This window comes from Symsagittifera roscoffensis, chromosome 4 (genome assembly GCF_963678635.1).
Source record: "Symsagittifera roscoffensis chromosome 4, txSymRosc1.1, whole genome shotgun sequence".
Taxonomy (NCBI): domain Eukaryota; kingdom Metazoa; phylum Xenacoelomorpha; order Acoela; family Convolutidae; genus Symsagittifera; species Symsagittifera roscoffensis.
Genome location: NC_087065.1, coordinates 74,715,193 through 74,733,346, shown reverse-complemented (window position 1 = coordinate 74,733,346; position 18,154 = coordinate 74,715,193). Strand labels below are relative to the sequence as shown.

The 18,154-nt window shown below is 32.8% G+C and overlaps 1 protein-coding gene across 7 annotated transcripts in view; it reads left to right on the top strand.

Moving 5' to 3' along the window:
- The window catches only part of LOC134844122 (uncharacterized), a 74,881-nt gene extending 62,572 nt beyond the window's left edge, over positions 1-12,309 (top strand). For all 7 annotated transcript variants that reach the window (XM_063860628.1, XM_063860630.1, XM_063860627.1 and 4 more), the window contains 2 exons: positions 10,977-11,187; positions 11,662-12,309. In XM_063860628.1, the coding sequence (XP_063716698.1) occupies positions 10,977-11,187; positions 11,662-12,175 (725 nt within the window). In that variant the 3' untranslated portion in view covers positions 12,176-12,309. The remainder of the gene's footprint in view (positions 1-10,976; positions 11,188-11,661) is intronic.
- The last annotated feature ends 5,845 nt before the right edge of the window (positions 12,310-18,154 follow it).

Here is an 18,154-nt window from a genome sequence, read left to right as displayed (position 1 = left end):
GGGAATTAAAATGAAAGATATATTTCATTCTACTTACGCGTATTTATATATTCTACCTAAATAAAAAAACTTTGAAAAAACAAATTGGGGAGCTTAAAATGAGAGATTAAACAGAAAAAAATACCATGGAAAGTTCTGATTCCTTGATTTCAAGTGTAAAAAAAGCCTTCATTATTTTTGATGAAAATCTAGGGATTAGAAAAATGGCAAATCGGCTAAGTTCTGGACTATTTTATGCACACGTTGAAGATTTTTATTTAATTTGATGAAACATAAGGCGAATTTTTTTATGAGTGTTGAGTTATTCCATTCAACAAAATTATTCCAATCTGTTTTGAGTGAAGCAACAGGATCGTAAATTTTTTTTGTTAGATTCAAGTTTCTACACTTGACGTTTTCGTATTGTACATAATTTATGAGTTTTCATTCCGATTTTCGAAGAAAGTGACGGAATATAGATATTTTTGCTCAGGTGGTTTCTTTTCTGAAAAATATCGCTTTTTTACTAGCAGTGTTTTGTTGGGATTTTTTTCTACTTTTTCCGTTTCACTTTATAGGGCTGCTTTCTATCGTTTTCTCGCTAGGAAATTATAATCACCTCTGTGTTTTTTTAGCATATCAAACGTGAAGAACTTTCCTTACGACTTTTGAATAAATGTACAGAATAACTGTTTTCTGAGTAGTTTTTCTTTGACCAGACTAATTCCGGCAGTTTAATTGGAAATATTTTTTTAGCATCCGAAGTTTTTTGTTGTTTTGAGCTGAATGGTAAGAAAAAAAATTAATTGACTTGTGTTTATTATTTTTTATTAAACAAGGCGGTTAAATTGGGTGGGGCAAATAAAATGTAAGATATATTTCATTTTACTTACGCTTATTTATATATTCTACCTAATTAAAAAAGAAATTTGAAAAAACAAATTGGGGCGCTTAAAATGAGAGATTAAACAGAAAAAAATACCATTGAAAGTTTTGATTCCTTGATTTCAAGTGTAAAAAAAGCCTTCATTATTTTTGATTAAAATCTAGGGATCAGAAAAATGGCAAATCGGCTAACTTCTGGACTATTTTATGCACACTATGAAGGTTTTTATTTAAATTGATGAAGCATAAGGCGAATTTTTAATGAGTGTTGAGTTATTCCACTCAACAAAATTATTCCAATCTTTTTTGAGTGAAGCAAAAGGATTGTAAATATTTTTGTTTGTTCAATTTTCTACACATTTAATGTTTTGGTATTGTAAATAATTTATGAGTTTTCATTCCGACTTTCGAAGAAAGTGACGGAATATAGATATTTTTGCTCAGGTGCTTTCTTTTCTGAAAAAAAAAAATTGCTTTTTTTACTGGCAAAATTTGACGAAATTTTTATGTTCCATTCGAAAAGTTTTGTTGACTTGAGCTATAGTTACAAAAGATATTCAACCTGTGCTCGTGAAGGCTTTTTCTCTCCAGACAAACGTCGACTTCAACTAGCAATTTACGACGGAAAATTCCTAAAAATCAGCCAAAAAGTATTGTTCTCCTGAAAAATAGCTAATTTCGCCATTTTACGGTAAGTAATGGTTGATGTATATTGTGCGATTATGGTGTATAGTTAATAGATTCGAACGTTTTTTTGTCTAAAAACATTTGGAGATTATATTCAATTTTTGGAGATTATATCCTCCTAACTTTTCTGTGCTGTTGCTGCGTGAGAGGCTCACCTTCTTGATGCAGTTTGTCAGTGTTCGACTCGGTTAATTTGGCGTAGCTTTTGCCTGACAAAAAATCAACATGTTCAATTTTTGGGGTCAAAATTTTGGGTCTTTTTACGGATCATTTTTCTCTGATCCTTGTAAAGTTATCGAGGATTTGAAGTTTTGGCTAACTTGTGACAACTAATGGGGGCAATAGTTTATGTACTATAAACCTGTAGGCAGAGGTTTAGTCCGTGTAACAAGTCGTTCCAAATTGAATTGAGGCAGGTTAGTTAAAACTTTTTGAGGAAATCATATCAGTTTGCACTTTGCATAGCATTTAATGGATTGATTTTCAAGAAAGAAAACAGATAAAGAACATTTTTTTTTTCATTTTCATTTCTTTTATTTTTTCTTATTCGGTTGATTTTTTTTTCACATTCCGTTGCTTCTCTTTGTTGAAAGTAGAACGGAATATTGAAAAATCATACTATCAAGATTACCAAAAAAAAGCAAGGTCATAAATTTTGAACCATATACTTCGTTTCACTTTTTTCGTGCTTCATTGCGTTCTTTGACTCTATTATTACTGACTGTTAGCTGTATGCTTAGAATGCTCATAGCTTAAGTTTGATTAGGCTTGAATTGGATAATTTTACTAATGATTCTTTTTGTTTTTTCTATTTAAAAAAGTTGTAAGAAGAAGGCAAACTACGCTCCCAAATTACGGAACTGCAAACGATGAGAATAACATGGTTGAACTTATCTTTTAATTTAGATTAGAATTCTAAAAACATGTTGATCATTTTTTTATTGAACAATTGTTGTTAAAACATTCTTTTCGGTGTAGATATTTATTCTTCTTAAAAGCTCCAAATTTGAAAAAACGTTAAGCTTTCTCGTTTCACTTTTTCCTTGCAACGTTTCTGGTTTTCCTGAAAAACCGATCAGTTAAGACAAAAGTAGTAGAACTGAAAGGCATAAATGAATAAAATTGAAAATAATACGTGAAATAAGTGTTGTGAACTTTCTTTTACTTTACGACCACAAAAAGTGTTGTAACCGGTAAAAACATTTTTTTTCCATAAGCAAGTTAGTTCAGAGAATGATCAGTTTGATGGGTATGGCAAATTTACTAATTATCTTGAATAGTTGTTAATAATATCATCTGTTGCGTTAAGTAGTAAGTAAGTGGGATTCGTTTAAGCGGTAATTACATTATTTTCTCATTCAAACTTCATAAAAAATTATCATTTCGTTTTTTTTTCTTTTGGTTTTTGTCTTATCTCCCTTTGATTCAGCTTCCGTTTTTTTCTCAAGTGCTGTTTATTTTAACTGGTTTAGCTTTGAACATTTAAAAAACCTATAATTTGCAAAAAAAGTACAAAGACTGATCTGATTTTGAAGATTATCTTGTATATAATGTTTTTTTTTTTCATTCTTCGATTAACCGGCTCAAAGCTATGAAATTATAAGTTGAATTGAATTTTATTTGAAGAGGATGTAGTTTACAAGGTTTCATGGTTTTACGGGATATGTTTTGTGAGGCGTAGTTTGGGGGGTGTATATAAGTTCTTTCGCTTAGGGTGTCACTGCGGATGGGTCGAAAAAAAATTCTAAAACTTGGAGATGAACGGCTTTTTTTGTGACATCAACTTTGCTTACACGAGTCGAAATTTTTTTTGTCGCTTCGAGGTGACCTCTCTCGTTGCTTATGGACATCATTCAAAACAAACAACATGGTTTTTATTGTTACAGTTGTACCATTTGTTTTTCAACTTAGATCTTCGAAGAAAATTTCGACCTCCTTCTCTTTTTTTTATTCACTATTCAGCATGCATGCACACGATTTCAAAAGGGTTGTCTTACCACACGCTTAATATCCTGCTTTCTATTAGTAGCCCCGGAAAGTCTTAGACCAGAGTCGCCTCTGCAGGAAAGTAAATGGGGGGATAATATATCTTTACCTTAAAAACTCCAGGAAAAATTTGAAATGTGGCTGTTATTTATAGAAAGAAATATAAATAAAATGATAAAACGCAGCAAAGTCAGACCAACTTCATCTCTCCTCTGAACATTTATGAGTCGGCGACACTTTTGTATGCGGTCATGTTCTGGAAAAATCTTGGAAAATTTTACTTTCTACGCAAGTGCATTCATACAATTTAATGTACTCTTGAATGCCTTTAGTTATATATGAACTTTTGAGCTTTGAAAGTGTAAAAGATATAAAAAACGTGATCGAGTTTCAATCGCACAATTGGACGCATTTTTTCGCGGAATAAAAGTTCAACTTTCGATTAAATTCAGCTTTCTCAATTTCAGTTTTTTTCTAACTTCTAATTTTTTTTTGTTAAAGTTCTCTCTAAGTTTGATTCAAAACAACACACTAAAATTAAATTGGGCCAATTGATAACGAAACAATCAAAGAAGATCAAGCTAAAGTTTATATATGAGCAATTCTCTGGTATTATAGATTTTATAATTTTATTTTTGATTTTTCATACTTTTTGTAATTTTCTGAACCAAAGATGGGGGAATAAGCTAAATCTATTTTTCAATAAATTTTAATAAAAAGGATGTGAAAAAGTTACAAAAAAAACTGTGTTAGCTGTTTTCTGGTATAGTAGATTCTATAATAATCTTTTGATTGTTTTTATTTTGTCTGAAGGCGAGAACTTGTTAAAAAATCAATAGGCGCAAAAAGAAGGTAACATACTTCAATTTTCAGATTCCCTGAAGGAAAAAAAATATCCACGATCCAGTTTTCACAATTCGATGGTTGTTATCAAAAGAGTTAGTATCTCTAAATAGTTAGTATCACCTTTTGAATTTCCAAGATTCTTAAGACTATTCTCATTGCGAGAACCAAAAACTGAAGATTTTTGAAATGTTTCTGCAGAGAACGCGCATCAAAAAAACGCAGTTTTTGTTTCAAAACCTCCCAAAATGACCCCCCCTCCAAAAAAAACAAACTATCAAAAAATTCCACATGATTGAAATTTCTACTCTTAAAAATCTTTAAAATAACAATCTAGCAAGATTCACGTATCAGTATGAACCTACTTTGTGTTCGGACCTAACTGGCAAAGACGAGTGGTCATTTAGACGCACTTTTTCTCTGATGTTCATCTGTATCATTGAAAAATTCATTGCAACTTTTCTCTTTTGTTTTTTTTTGGCTAGTGTTTAAGATTTTTAAGCAAGATTAGCTGAGTGGGGCAATTTCATTCACAAGGTTGACGGTTCAACTCTGTCGCGTAGGCAAATTTTTACTAAGTTGGGATTGGTTTCTACTTTTTCCGTTTCACTTAATAGGGCTGCTTTCTATCGTTTTCTCGCTAGGAAATTATAATCACCTCTGTATTTTCTTAGCATATCAAACGTGGAGAACTTTCCTTACGACTTTTGAATAAATGTACAGAATAACTGTTTTCGGAGTAGTTTTTCTTTGTCCAGACTAACTCCGGCAATTTAATTGGAAATATTTCTTTAGCATCCGAAGTTTTTTGTTGTTTTGAGCTGATTGGTAAGAAAAAAAATTAATTGACTTGTGTTTATTATTTTTTATTAAACAAGGCGGTTAAATTGGGTAGGGCAAATAAAATGTAAGATATATTTCATTTTACTTACGCTTATTTATATATTCTACCTAATTAAAAAAGAAATTTGAAAAAACAAATTGGGGCGCTTAAAATGAGAGATTAAACAGAAAAAAATACCATTGAAAGTTTTGATTCCTTGATTTCAAGTGTAAAAAAAGCCTTCATTATTTTTGATGAAAATCCAGGGATTAGAAAAATGGCAAATCGGCTAAGTTCTGGACTATTTTATGCACACGTTGAAGATTTTTATTTAATTTGATGAAACATAAGGCGAATTTTTTTATGAGTGTTGAGTTATTCCATTCAACAAAATTATTCCAATCTGTTTTGAGTGAAGCAACAGGATCGTAAATTTTTTTTGTTAGATTCAAGTTTCTACACTTGACGTTTTGGTATTGTACATAATTTATGAGTTTTCATTCCGATTTTCGAAGAAAGTGACGGAATATAGATATTTTTGCTCAGGTGGTTTATTTTCTGAAAAATATCGCTTTTTTACTAGCAGTGTTTGACGGAAATTTTATGTTCCATTCGAAAAGTTTTGTTGACTTGAGCTATAGTTACAAAAGATATTCAACCTGTGCTCGTGAAGACTTCTTCTCTCCAGACAAACGTCGACTTCAACTAGCAATTTACGACGGAAAGTTCCTAAAAATCAGCCAAAAAGTATTGTTCTCCGGAAAGATAGCTAATTTCGCCGGTGTATTGTGCAATTATGGTGTATAGTAGTTAAATAGATTCGAACATTTTTTGTCTAAAAACATTTGGAGATTATATTCAATTTTTGGAGATTATATCCTCCTAACTTTTCTGTGCTGCTGCTGCGTGAGAGGCTCACCTTCTTGATGCAGTTTGTCAGTGTTCGACTCGGTTAATTTGGCGTAGCTTTTGCCTGACGAAAGTTCAACATATTCAATTTTTGGGGTCAAAATTTTGGGTATTTTTACGGATCATTTTTTTCTGATCCTTGTAAAGTTATCGAGGATTTGAAGTTTTGGCTAACTTGTGACAACTAATGGGGGCAATAGTTTATGTACTATAAACCTGTAGGCAGAGGTTTAGTCCGTCCGTGTAACAAGTCGTTCCAAATTGAATTGAGGCAGGTTAGTTAAAACTTTTTGAGGAAATCATATCAGTTTGCACTTTGCATAGCATTTAATGGATTGATTTTCGAGAAAGAAAACAAAAAAAGAACATTCGGTTGACTTTTTTCACATTCCGTTGCTTCTCTTTGTTAAAAGTAGAACGGAATTTTGAAAAATTATAGTATCAAGATTACCAAAAAAAGCAAGGTCATAAGTTTTGAACCATATACTTCGTTTCACTTTTTTCTTGCTTCATTGCGTTCTTTGACTCTATTTTAACTGACTGTTAGCTGTATGCTTAGAATGCTCATAGCTTAACTTTGATTAGGCTTGAATTGGATAGTTCCCCCTTTGTCCCCCCTTTGCGCCAAAGGTCCCCCTTTGTACTATCTTGAAATATCCATTTTTGGCTGGCTAACCTTAAAATTTCTCGATAGGCGCCTTTGGCGCCAATCTATACTAATTTTGAGGGGGAGAAAGCGATTTTTTGGTCGAAATTTTCCAAAAAGTGCCTAAAAGCACCTTTTTTTTGGCCTTTTTTTCAAAAATTTTCCAGCGGCGCAGAAATTTTTATCAAATTAAGGTCTTTATAGTGGTTGAGGAGAGCTCAGAAAATCAATTTGGTCGACCTAAAAAAAAGGTCGGCAAAAATTTCAATTTTTTTTGAAAACCCGCTCCCCTCCCCCCCCCCCCCCCCCCCATCGAGAAATTCATAGATCAGCGCCTGGCCGCGCTTATAACAATTACGTATGCAAAATATATGAAAAGCAATGGAGAAAATGAAACGCTTAAAAAACAAAAATGGCTTTTTTTGTTCATGCGAAGTTTATTGTTGAAAATTACACTGCATATGCAAGGGGTACGTTCAAATTAGTTAACATTTTAATCGCAATCCGTTTTGTAGTGTAAAGACCATCAGCCAAATTTCGTCCAAAAAGTTCCGTCCGAAAATTTGAGATATTTTTTTCCAGACAGTGGGTCAACTTTTCAAAACAATTGATAAGCAGTGAGTCCAAAGTTTCGAACAACTTATCTCACAAGTTTTTGAGAGTTGAGCAAAGGGTTCCGAACGGAGAAGAAAGTTCCGACCAATTTTCCATCTATCCAATGTTCCTTACTGTAGAGAGTCTAAGGATCCGAGGAGTGTGATGAAAAACCGATCAGTGCGTTGATGGTTTAAGCCAGCTGTCAATGATTATCGAAACTTCAAAAATTGAGATATACTAGTTTTCTTTCCCAAAAACTCAGTTTTTCTCGATAACCCAAATGATTTTCTGGTGAAACTGTTATTGTTAGTGTTCTACTCAATAAACACAATTTGACATTTTAACCATCGTGGGATAAGGGCTTCAAATACTTTTCAACTTGTGATCCTTGCCAAATATATGCATGTTTCTGAATGAAAATACCCTCAAACGAAAAACAATCTCCATTTTCAAACAACATGTCCTTAGAATTCGCACTGTGATCGGTTATTGGAAAACTCAAAAATTACTTCATTGGAACCTAATTTAGGTTCCAATTTACTGTAATTGGAACCTTTTGTGCTACTTCAACAGGAACTGGCTGCATTTTTTGCTTTTTAAACAGTTTTTTTGCTTTTAAAATTTATTGTTAAGAAGAGGAGAAGAGTAGTATTTTCAACAGATATTAGAAAATTATATTCGAAAAATTGAGAGCGTTATTAGAAATACGACAGAAATTTTTCTTACAATCCCTGCAAAGTAAAAATTTTAAATCCTGGGTCAAATTTTGAGAAAATGATCCCAAGTTAACCTCAAAACTGCTCTTTGTCGGCAGATTAAGCCAAAAAAAAACTTTCTTGGAAAAATTTTAAAATTGTTCGAACGAAACTGAATCTAACCGGAGAAGGTTCGTAAATCAATTGACATTTAATTTTGCATTTGGCAAAAAAAATCAGGTATCCACAAATATTACTTTCTTAATCATCAGAAATACACCAAATATATCAGCATTAAAGCTAGGCCAAACTTCAACTTTGAATCAATGAAAGCGGATTTTGATAGATTTTGCCTTGCGTCAATTTCTTTTCTCAGTTTTTTCAGCTCCAATTTAAATTTTAATAAAGTTTGAGACACGTTTCTGAACTCGTAGTTTTCATCGTCGGTTGTTTTCAGATCACTTTGTATTGTATCAATCTGTTTCTTTTGCTCAGATTGAATTTTTGTAACAACTTCAGACACGTTTTGAAGCTTTTCTTTCAGCTCCAAGTTACCTTGTTTGCGTTTCTTGGTATTGTTTTGCATCTCTGCACTAATCTCTGGAAGTTTATCGCGAGTTATCTTGCCGTCAGCCTGAAGCTCGGAGGTTTCGCCCCATTTTTTTTTAATTACCGCGCAGTTCTGAAATTTTGCCTTGTTTGCTTTTGAAGTCACCTCGAAACTCGTAAAATTGACCTTTGGTTTTATTCAGATTGGTTTGTGTTTCTAACTGTCCGTTTTTTGACGTTTCAAGCTTCCCCAGTATTTCCGGGCTCTTTTCTGTGAGTCGATCAACGTCGCTTTTGAATTGTTTATTGCCCACTTCGAATGTGACCCACAGAATGCGAAATGAACAAGTTATAAATTAAATTATGAGTAAAAGGAAGCACACTGATATTGCACAGAATTTTCTGTTTATCTGAGTTAAATAGTCAGCGTTTATCATTTTCAGTGTGAGGTGCTGGCTAATTTAAATTTTCAAATTTTTTTTCTTTTTTCTAAAAATTCTAAGCAATCTGCGCTAAATAAAATAAAATTAAACAATTTGCGTCTCGCGTGTACCAAAGTTTCAGTATTTTGAGTTTTCCATTTATTCCAATTGTTTCTTAATTTAGAAAGAATTCTGATTTGTAGATGTGTGGTTTGAGAGTCTAAAATGAAATAGATTCTCTTTTGGGTAAAACTTAACAAAAAGCAATATTTGTATAGTTGTACAGACTGGTTTTGGAAAAAAAATCAATATTTCAAACCGTTGCTCAAAAAGAAGGAAAAAGAAACAATTTTAGGATTCTGACTTGCATTTAAAAGAAATTAATTAAGTTTTTTAAAAGCCACATGTATTCGTCGTTAAGAGAATAATTTTTTGAAGAACCATTTAAATGCTTTCAAAGTAATATCAGCACCTGCATTTCAGTTGGAACAGTTCAAAAAAATTACTCTAATATTTGTATTATTTTTTAAACTTTTCTCACCGATTCGAATGACTGAGGCAAGCGCATGGTTCTCAGCTGTTGTTTTTTGTTAAATATACTTATATAAGAAGGTATATACATGTAAGACAGGAGTGGACTTGAGGGTGGGGGGTGGATGCCTTTTACTCAGGGATTCAACAGCCTCACTAAGCAAGGGGTCTTTGACGCCAATATATACTAAAATTCAAGAGCGCCCGCTGAAAAAATTCAAGAGGAGCGCCCGCATTTTTTGGACAACATTTTCCTAAAAGTGCCCAAAACGGCATTTTTTACATTTTTTTTTTGCCAAAAAATTGTCTGAGGCGCAAAATTTTATGTCAAAATAGGGTCTTTTTAGTGTTCTGGGAGCTCTAGGATTGGAAATTTGGTCTTCCTAACATAAAATGTCGACAACATTTTTGGAAACTCCAGCCACTCCCCTCCCTCCCTCGAGAAAGTCCTAGATCTGCCCCTATATATAAATAAATAAATAAATGAATTTACAAACGAAATAAAAAAATGATAATCGTGTTTCCAAAAAAAAACAATTTCTTGTTATTTTTGGATTTTTTCGATGAAAAACTCATCCTGGACTACGTTACAAACACAAAAAGTCAAATTTTGCATGCAAATTTTTTTTTTCGCAAAAATTTATATTTGAGCACAAAAGCAAGTTTCCAACCAAAAAAGGGCTTAAATTTTTTTTACCTCAAATTTGTATTTTTGCTTATGAAAAAATGCATATCATACAATTTTCATATATGAAAATAACATGATCAGCATTTTTTGACCAAAATTAAAATTATGTTTTTAACAGTCAAAATGCATTCTTACAACGAAATTTTTTTCTAAACTCATGTAAATTCATCCAGAAACATCGTTAAATTAATTTAGAAGATTTTATTTTTTCTATAGCAAAATGCTTATCATACAATTTTCATATATGAAAATATTCTGATAAGCATTTTTTTAACCAAAATTAAAATCATGTTTTTTTGAGCAGAAAGATTCGAAAGATGAAAATAGAACAGAAGTATTTCTGTAAAATCTTTTAATACAGTTCTTAAATTTTGTATGAAAATTGTATGATAAGCATTTTTTTCCATAGTCGCCATATATGAAATTGTATGACAAGCACTTTTATTTTATGTACGTCAACCCGGGTAATCTAAAGAATTCCGCTTTATTGCAAATTTTTTGATTTTTTTTTTCGTTTTGATAGATTCCTACTTTTGATTAACAATTTTTTACTAGAGTTTTCCGATAGATTAAACGTTCATTTCATTAGACTTCCAATAAATACACCTTTAATCTATCAGAAAACTAGATAAAACGTATACTTCAAAAGAAAGTATGATATAGGAATAAAATGGGCATCTTTTTTCTTGCACTGAATCGGGATACTCTTGTTAACTTTATATTCGTTGATTGACAGCCGTGAGTGTGTCCCTGTGTGTGGACTTCAGACGGGAGAGGGAGCTGGCCTTCGTGAGGAGGATCGACGTGCATCAACATGTAATCGGCCACTCCACCCTCGTCTGGTTCCTCATCCTCTTCCTCCTCTACTCGAACGTGTTCTGGAAGTTGGAAAAGTACATCCGAGCCGAGAGGAGACTCCAGAAACGCAAGATATCCCCGCCTAGTTTGTGAGTATTGTGAAATACTCCATTGAAATACAAAACACAAAAAATCCTGACTTTTCTCCCCTAGCTAAGTATTCGCCTTTCACTCCAAAGGTTTCTGGTTCGAGGCCCACCGTGCACGTTGCTTGCGGCAAAAAAACTACCCTAGTCAGAAAAGTTTAAAAATTCTGGTAAATTATTATAAAGAGCAGAACAGCTTGTATATTGGCGTCCTTGCTTGTGAAAAGTTCGTTTTGTCATAAAAATGCGAGATAATAGTACATTTTGGTCCAATCTTCAAATCCTCTCAATGAAATCCTCCTTTTTAAGTTTATTCAGGTCAATTACATCCCCGAAATTTTCTTAAACTTTGTATAAGCCTAAATGATGAAGCGCAATATAAGTGAATTGGGTTCATGAAATCTAAGTTTATGCATGTTTTCAAATAGCTAAAAACCCGCTGATACTTTTTCTATAAAAACTATTCTTTTTTTTCAGTTTCGATCCGAGGTCGAGGTTGCAGCGCAACACAGTCGCTCTAAACTCACAGATGGAACAGCTTCTTCGCAACAGTGAAAAAGAGAAAACAGTAATCAAAGGATACGTTGTCAGGATGACGTTCGCATTTTTACCTCAAGCCTTACGTTATTTCTCCATGATTGTAGTCACAGTCACTGATCGAGAGACCGCATTTCTATCTGGCACTACAACTGGCTTGCTCTGGAAACACTTTGTGCTTCTAACTGTTGTCGGAGCTACATCCTGCAGTGGATTTGTTCACTGTTTTTCCCAGTCGAGGCTGAAAAACGCGGCTAAAAAACTGTTGACTTTGAAGGAAAACAGGCCGAATCAAATTCCACTTCGTAACCGACAACAACAGCAGCAACAACATCAGCAGCAGCAGCAGCAGCAGCAGCCGAGAAGACTAGTCGTGCAGCAGCGACTGATGACGTCAGCGCCGAGACAAACTCCTCTAACTCCGTCCGAAATTTATCTGCTTCACCGAAACTAAAAAATAACCACCAGGTGTTGATGATCAAGAAGACAATTAATGACACTAAACGGCTGATCGAACTAAAAATGCATTGATGTAAATGTTGTATAATTAAATACTAACTAAATATCAGACATCATTAGTAGGTTAAACAGCATCAATTTGCTATTATTTGAGCAATCTTAGTTTTGCGTTGAAACAGATAGCGTTTCAGTTTCATCGACTCAACAAAAGCTCTCAAACCCATACTTGATGAGTGTGTCAATGAACAGAAAAAAATAATGTCGCAATAAAACTTAAAATTAATTTATCTGGTAAAAAAAATTAGAGAAAAAACTGCCACGAATGCCGCATTTGATACAATTTCTGGACAGTTTTGATCAAAAGGGTCCGTGCTTCAACGTGAATTTAACCACAGAATTAGTAAAAAAAAGCAAAAAAAAATATGGATCAACCAAATAATAAGGGTTTAATTTTGAATTAAGGGGGCATACATATCAATTTAGAGGGATAAGCGCGCTGAAAAAAATCGGATAATGCATAAATACGTCATTTTTGGTCTATTTTTTCATAAAAAATTGCCTGAGGCGCAGAAAAAACTGGTTCCGATAGAAATATGGGAGCACCTCGGAAATTCAATTTGGTCAACCTAAAAAAATTCGTTAAAATTTGTAATTGTTTTTGAATCAAAAATCCCGTCTAGAAGTTTCTAGATCCACGCCTGGTCACATTATTTATAATTCAGCGACAAGAACATCACACGTACTTTGCAAGGATCTAGATGTGTCATAAATTGAGAGGTTTTCCTTGCATAATATTGCAACTACAAAACTTGGAAATTGTTGTCCAAGTGTTACTTTAAAAGACAGTAGAATACTATAAAACTTTAGAAACATAGGACCATAGAGACACACACAAACCTAAATATTGAATATTTTGCATCATGGCAAGTGCTCGCAGACTGTTTTATACTATTAACTTACTTTTCTTCTGTTATCAATGTTTTTTGATAAAAAGTTAACAAATGAATTTGGGTCTTGAAGAGATATGGTATTTTTGTCTACAAAATTTGCTGCAAAATTTTTTTTTAAAAAGACGATGCTATTGTTTGCTTTTTATGAAATTTCTATCACTAGTTTGAGTTTGATCAAAAAACGTTCAAAAGAAACTTAAGGAATTAGATCAAAATAGCGGAAAATAGATCAAAAAATTCTGTTAAATTTTGAATTTGGTTGACGACGGTCGCGATACTTTAACAAAGACAGAATGGTCCGACCATAGTCTTAAAAACCACAAAAAAATCGTTTTGTAAAAAGTCGTTTTGTTTCTGCGAGATGTGATAAGAGGATTTATCGCATATCAATGATATTGCACTTTATTTGAGCTCTTATACAATTGAATTTATTTTTCGGATGCGTGTTGTTAGTCCGTCCGACGTCCCCTGATGTTATTGAAAACTTATTCAAAGTTAATTCGCTTGGTTTTGGTGATTGAATATAATTTTTGTGTTCTCAATCAGTATTGACAAGACTAGCATCTAACATACCATGAACTTTACTTAACATCAGGCTATTTATAAATATCAACATCACGCCACTAATCAAAGTTCAATGTCTTTACTTACGAAGGTGAATGTTAAAGTTCATGTATGTTACAGGATTTCAACAAAAAAAACTAGAACTTAAGCATATTTGACGGTTACAGCAAAACAGGCAAAAAGCACAACAGTCTTTACAGAAAAATGACTTAAAATAACAAAAACAAAATCATGAAATAAAAATAGACCACTTGAATTTTTATGCTATTATAAGCCTGCTTGCTTGCTTTATTTGCTCGAACTCAGACTAAATATCAAATTTTTTAAACCTGATTTTTTCGATATTGAGACAAGTTTTTGATTTTCTCAAATCGTTTGCAACCCGACTCAAAGAAAATTTGGTATATCACTCAACCCTTTCCGAAAGTTTTTTCTGATAACTGATTTTGCGTAGAAAACTTAAAAAAACTAAAAAACACCGGAATAACAAGTTCGTCCTCATTTTCAATGGTCGGAACAAGATTAAAAATTCAGCATCGGCCGAATTTGCAACTTTTACAAGTTGTTCGGCTAAAATTGCAGGATTACTCTGTAAACCTTCTGCCAAAATATGCAAGTCTTACCAATAAATGTAACATTCGATGACAAACGCGCGGTTTTGACTATTTTCGAGCAAAAATAACTTTAATACCACAAATGAAACCTTATTTCCATTTTTGAGTCAAGTTATTGCTGATTTTAATTTTCTTGGGTGCTATTTTTTTCTACTTCCATGTGATATCCTATGATCTTGAGTGAATGTTGGTTGTAATTTTAAATCCATACAATCACGACTAGTTTTTTATGAGTATGCAAGATAAGTATTTAATCTAAATCCATATCACAGCTGACTGAATCTAAAGTATGGTCTATAGCCATTGATTGTTGCTGACTTTCACCAGAGTTACATCAATTAATAATATATAACTTATTGCAGATTCTCTGGCTACTGCCGAAGTAAAACCGCATAACAGCATTTAGAAATTTTGTTTGGTAAAACAATCAAACGGGTGCATTTTTTGATAAGGTTTCTTCTTTCCAGTTTTGAAATTAAAAACAATTTTTCACTACCTTGGATTAAAAACATGATCAAAAAAATGGCTCTTTTTGTGCTCAAGATACAAATTCGCTTCTAGGAATGTTTTGCAACAGTTGAACAGGGTTCTATTTCATTTGCATGCTAAATGCTACTTGTACAACTCCACGATGTAAGGTTTGCTGCCTTTCATATTCTGGCAAAACATTGAAATTTTTGTCAAAATGTCAAAAATATATGTATTTCGGGAAGCGCGCGCCCACCGCTAAAACATTGGCAGAAAAATTATGAGATAAGATGTAATCTACAGGAGGAAATCTGTAATTTAAAGTTTTGGCAGCAAGCCTTTAAACCGGGGAGGGTTCTCATGCTTGAAGGACCGAATGCTTGAAAATTTTCAACCAATCAAAATCTCTAAGCGTTCCTATTGGCTAAATGGCTTTTTCACAAAATCGAAGTCAATATTAACAGAAAATGTATTAAATCAGTCGAAAATAATCAAAAATATTACAAATTGCTGGTTACAACCGAAATATTATTCAGATAATCATCAAGATTAATGAGGTCAAAATCATAAGAATTTTTCAGTCTTGAAAACTCATCTGCTTATTATTTAATCGGTCAGTAATAACACTAATGGCCTAGATTTATTTTGTTACTTTGAGATTTTCACGATTTACTTTGAGATTTTGAATACTCAATTCTGATTGGCTGAAAGTAAGCCAAAATAAATTTCAAGCATTCGGTCCTTCAAGCATAGGGGACGCCACCCTTTAAACCAACTTTGTAATAACCAATTTACTCAGATTGATCCAAAAAACCCGTTTGTCTTCCAGATTGATCCAAAAAACCTGTCACGGCTCTCATTGTATGTCAAAAAACTTTTCTCTCAAAAATTTGCTTGTGGTCCAGAAATTGATACTAAACACTGTCAATTTTGTGGTTTGGCAAAAATCAAAAAAATCGAATTCTAAAAAGTTGACAAATTTTTCAACAAGTTTTTGTGGACAGTTTAAAATAACGTCTATTTTTCAAAGCAGTTTAATTTTTTTTGTTTTCTTTTTTCATTCCATTTTTGGTTTTTTTTTCAGCATTTTGAATCACCGTTTCTCCAAAGCCTCCAAGATTTTAACAAGGGTCTCGGGTTTTCTAATATAGCGCTCTTGTTAAGTTGGTAGCTTTCAGAAATTATGCAAGCCACAAAAAGATTTTTGGTACTTTCAGTAGAAATGCAAGCTAAAAAGCTTGCAGAAGGAATGCAAGCTACAAAAGAAATTGTCCAAAACATATTAACGCGTTTTCTAGCTGTTTTTTAAAAACATTTGCGGTGCAGTATTTTTGACCAAATAAAGCTTTTTTTTCCAAAAAGAAGCCGGGTAAATCATTTTGATTGTCTTAAAAAAATCATAAAATTGTAAGAAATTGTTTGATAACCTGAAACTCCATTTTCCCTCTCCTCCTCAAAAAAAATCGAAATCTATGTTTGACTCTAGATGGACAATTCTACCATATTTTGAGATATCCATTTTTTGCTGACTAACTCTAAAATTTTGGGCCAGAATAGTGAGAGGACGAGAGCCACTGGGAAACACAAATTACAATGCTTAATCGCCAATTAACAACACCAAGATCAAAACCCGAAACAACCAGAAACACAAATGGTATGGTTAGAATAAGTAGAGCCGAAAACCGAAACAACACTATGGTTCAATATGGGGTTAAAAAATTCGGTACCCGAAATTTTTGTGAACAAAACTAACAAAATGGCAAAATTCATTTGTTCAAGCATGCAAATTTTTCTAAGCTTTGAGTTAAATAATGTAAAAACATTCGGTACAGTGCTCGGTATGCATGTGCTAGTTTGTTTTACTGAAAAATCGTTTATTCAATTTTCTTGCTATTTGAATAAGTTACTTCCATGAAAATTTCAAACGACATTAGGGCTGAAAACATAATTTTCAAAAAGTCAGGAGAACGATTTGTTTCAGAAATATTGATCGTTCATCATGCAAATTTTCATTAAATTTTCAAAACGATTTTTTTTCAGAATAATAAGTGAAGAATTAACGTTCTTAACAAGTCAATCGAAATGGTAAGTTTGATTATTAAACGAACGTTTTTTAAAAATGTAGCGAGCTAATTCTGTTAAAGCAAAATTTAAAAACCCTCGATAAAATAAGATTACTAAAAACGGGGATGGGGTTAAACTACAAAACAAATGGGTGCTTACAACATGATAATGGGGTGTAAAACCAAAAAAAAACCATCAAAGAATGCTTTGAAGGCCAAAGAAAAGGAATGCGACGAAATCCAGTTCGAATTTAAATCAGGAATTTATGAATACGCTTGATAAACAGCAATGGAAACGGAAATCAAATGAGCAATGGCCCTTCATAATCAATTTAGGGAGGAAATTGTTCTATTAGTTAAAAGAACTCTTTTTGTTTTGGATTAGGGCGAAGCACGAGATTAAATATGCAGATTTTTAATGAGATCGATTAGAGGTAAAATTTGGACTCAAATTGAGTCGGTCATTGAGATATGAAGTAAGAGATAAATACAGTGTCCCAATAATAGTCGAATATCTCAATAACCAATAATTCTGTTTCCATGATTTTTTGCATCGAGTTTCACTGTTGAAAAAAAAATTGATTAAATAAAAAGAATGTTTTTACGATAACAAAAAACTGAAGCTATAGTCCCCCTGCTCTTCCATCAATTGTCTTACAAAAAATAGACCCAAAATCGGGTATATCGGGTTTTACTGTAGGCTATAACCATGAAACTACATTCGACTGCAGTGAATTGCGACATGATTTCATGTTTTTAGGTCTTCATTTTTTTTGCTAAACTAGAGAAAGGCCAGCTACGTATAGCATAAAATTTCAGGGCAATCCAATTTCTGGGTTTTCAGTAATCGGCTCATAATACCTTTTCTGGGAAATACTGCTGTATCTATTATATTGACACAATTCATTCATACAAGAGGTAGTAGGCCTATCCGAGCTTTGCAGAAAGCATTTTCAGAAAAAATGGTTAAAAACAATTATCAGCGGTTGAAAAATTTGTTTTCGAGCCAACAAATCAATAGTTTGTTTCATCACCGACTTACCAATTATTCAAATTTTCAAAATCGCCCATTCAGACAGGAAGTAAAAATGAGCGTATCGCAAGGCTTTTTATGTGACAAAAAAGTCAATAGCGCCTTTTAGTTTGCCATCTTATCGAAAAACATTTGCTGGGTTTTGCTAAAATCCTTCGACTAGGAAATGCCTCAGCACCCTTTTTTATTAAATTGTCCTACCAGTAAAAACTATTATTAAGGCATTTGATGAAAAAGAATCAATTTCTGTCATCAAAAGTGTTTTCGTTTTTGAATAAAATT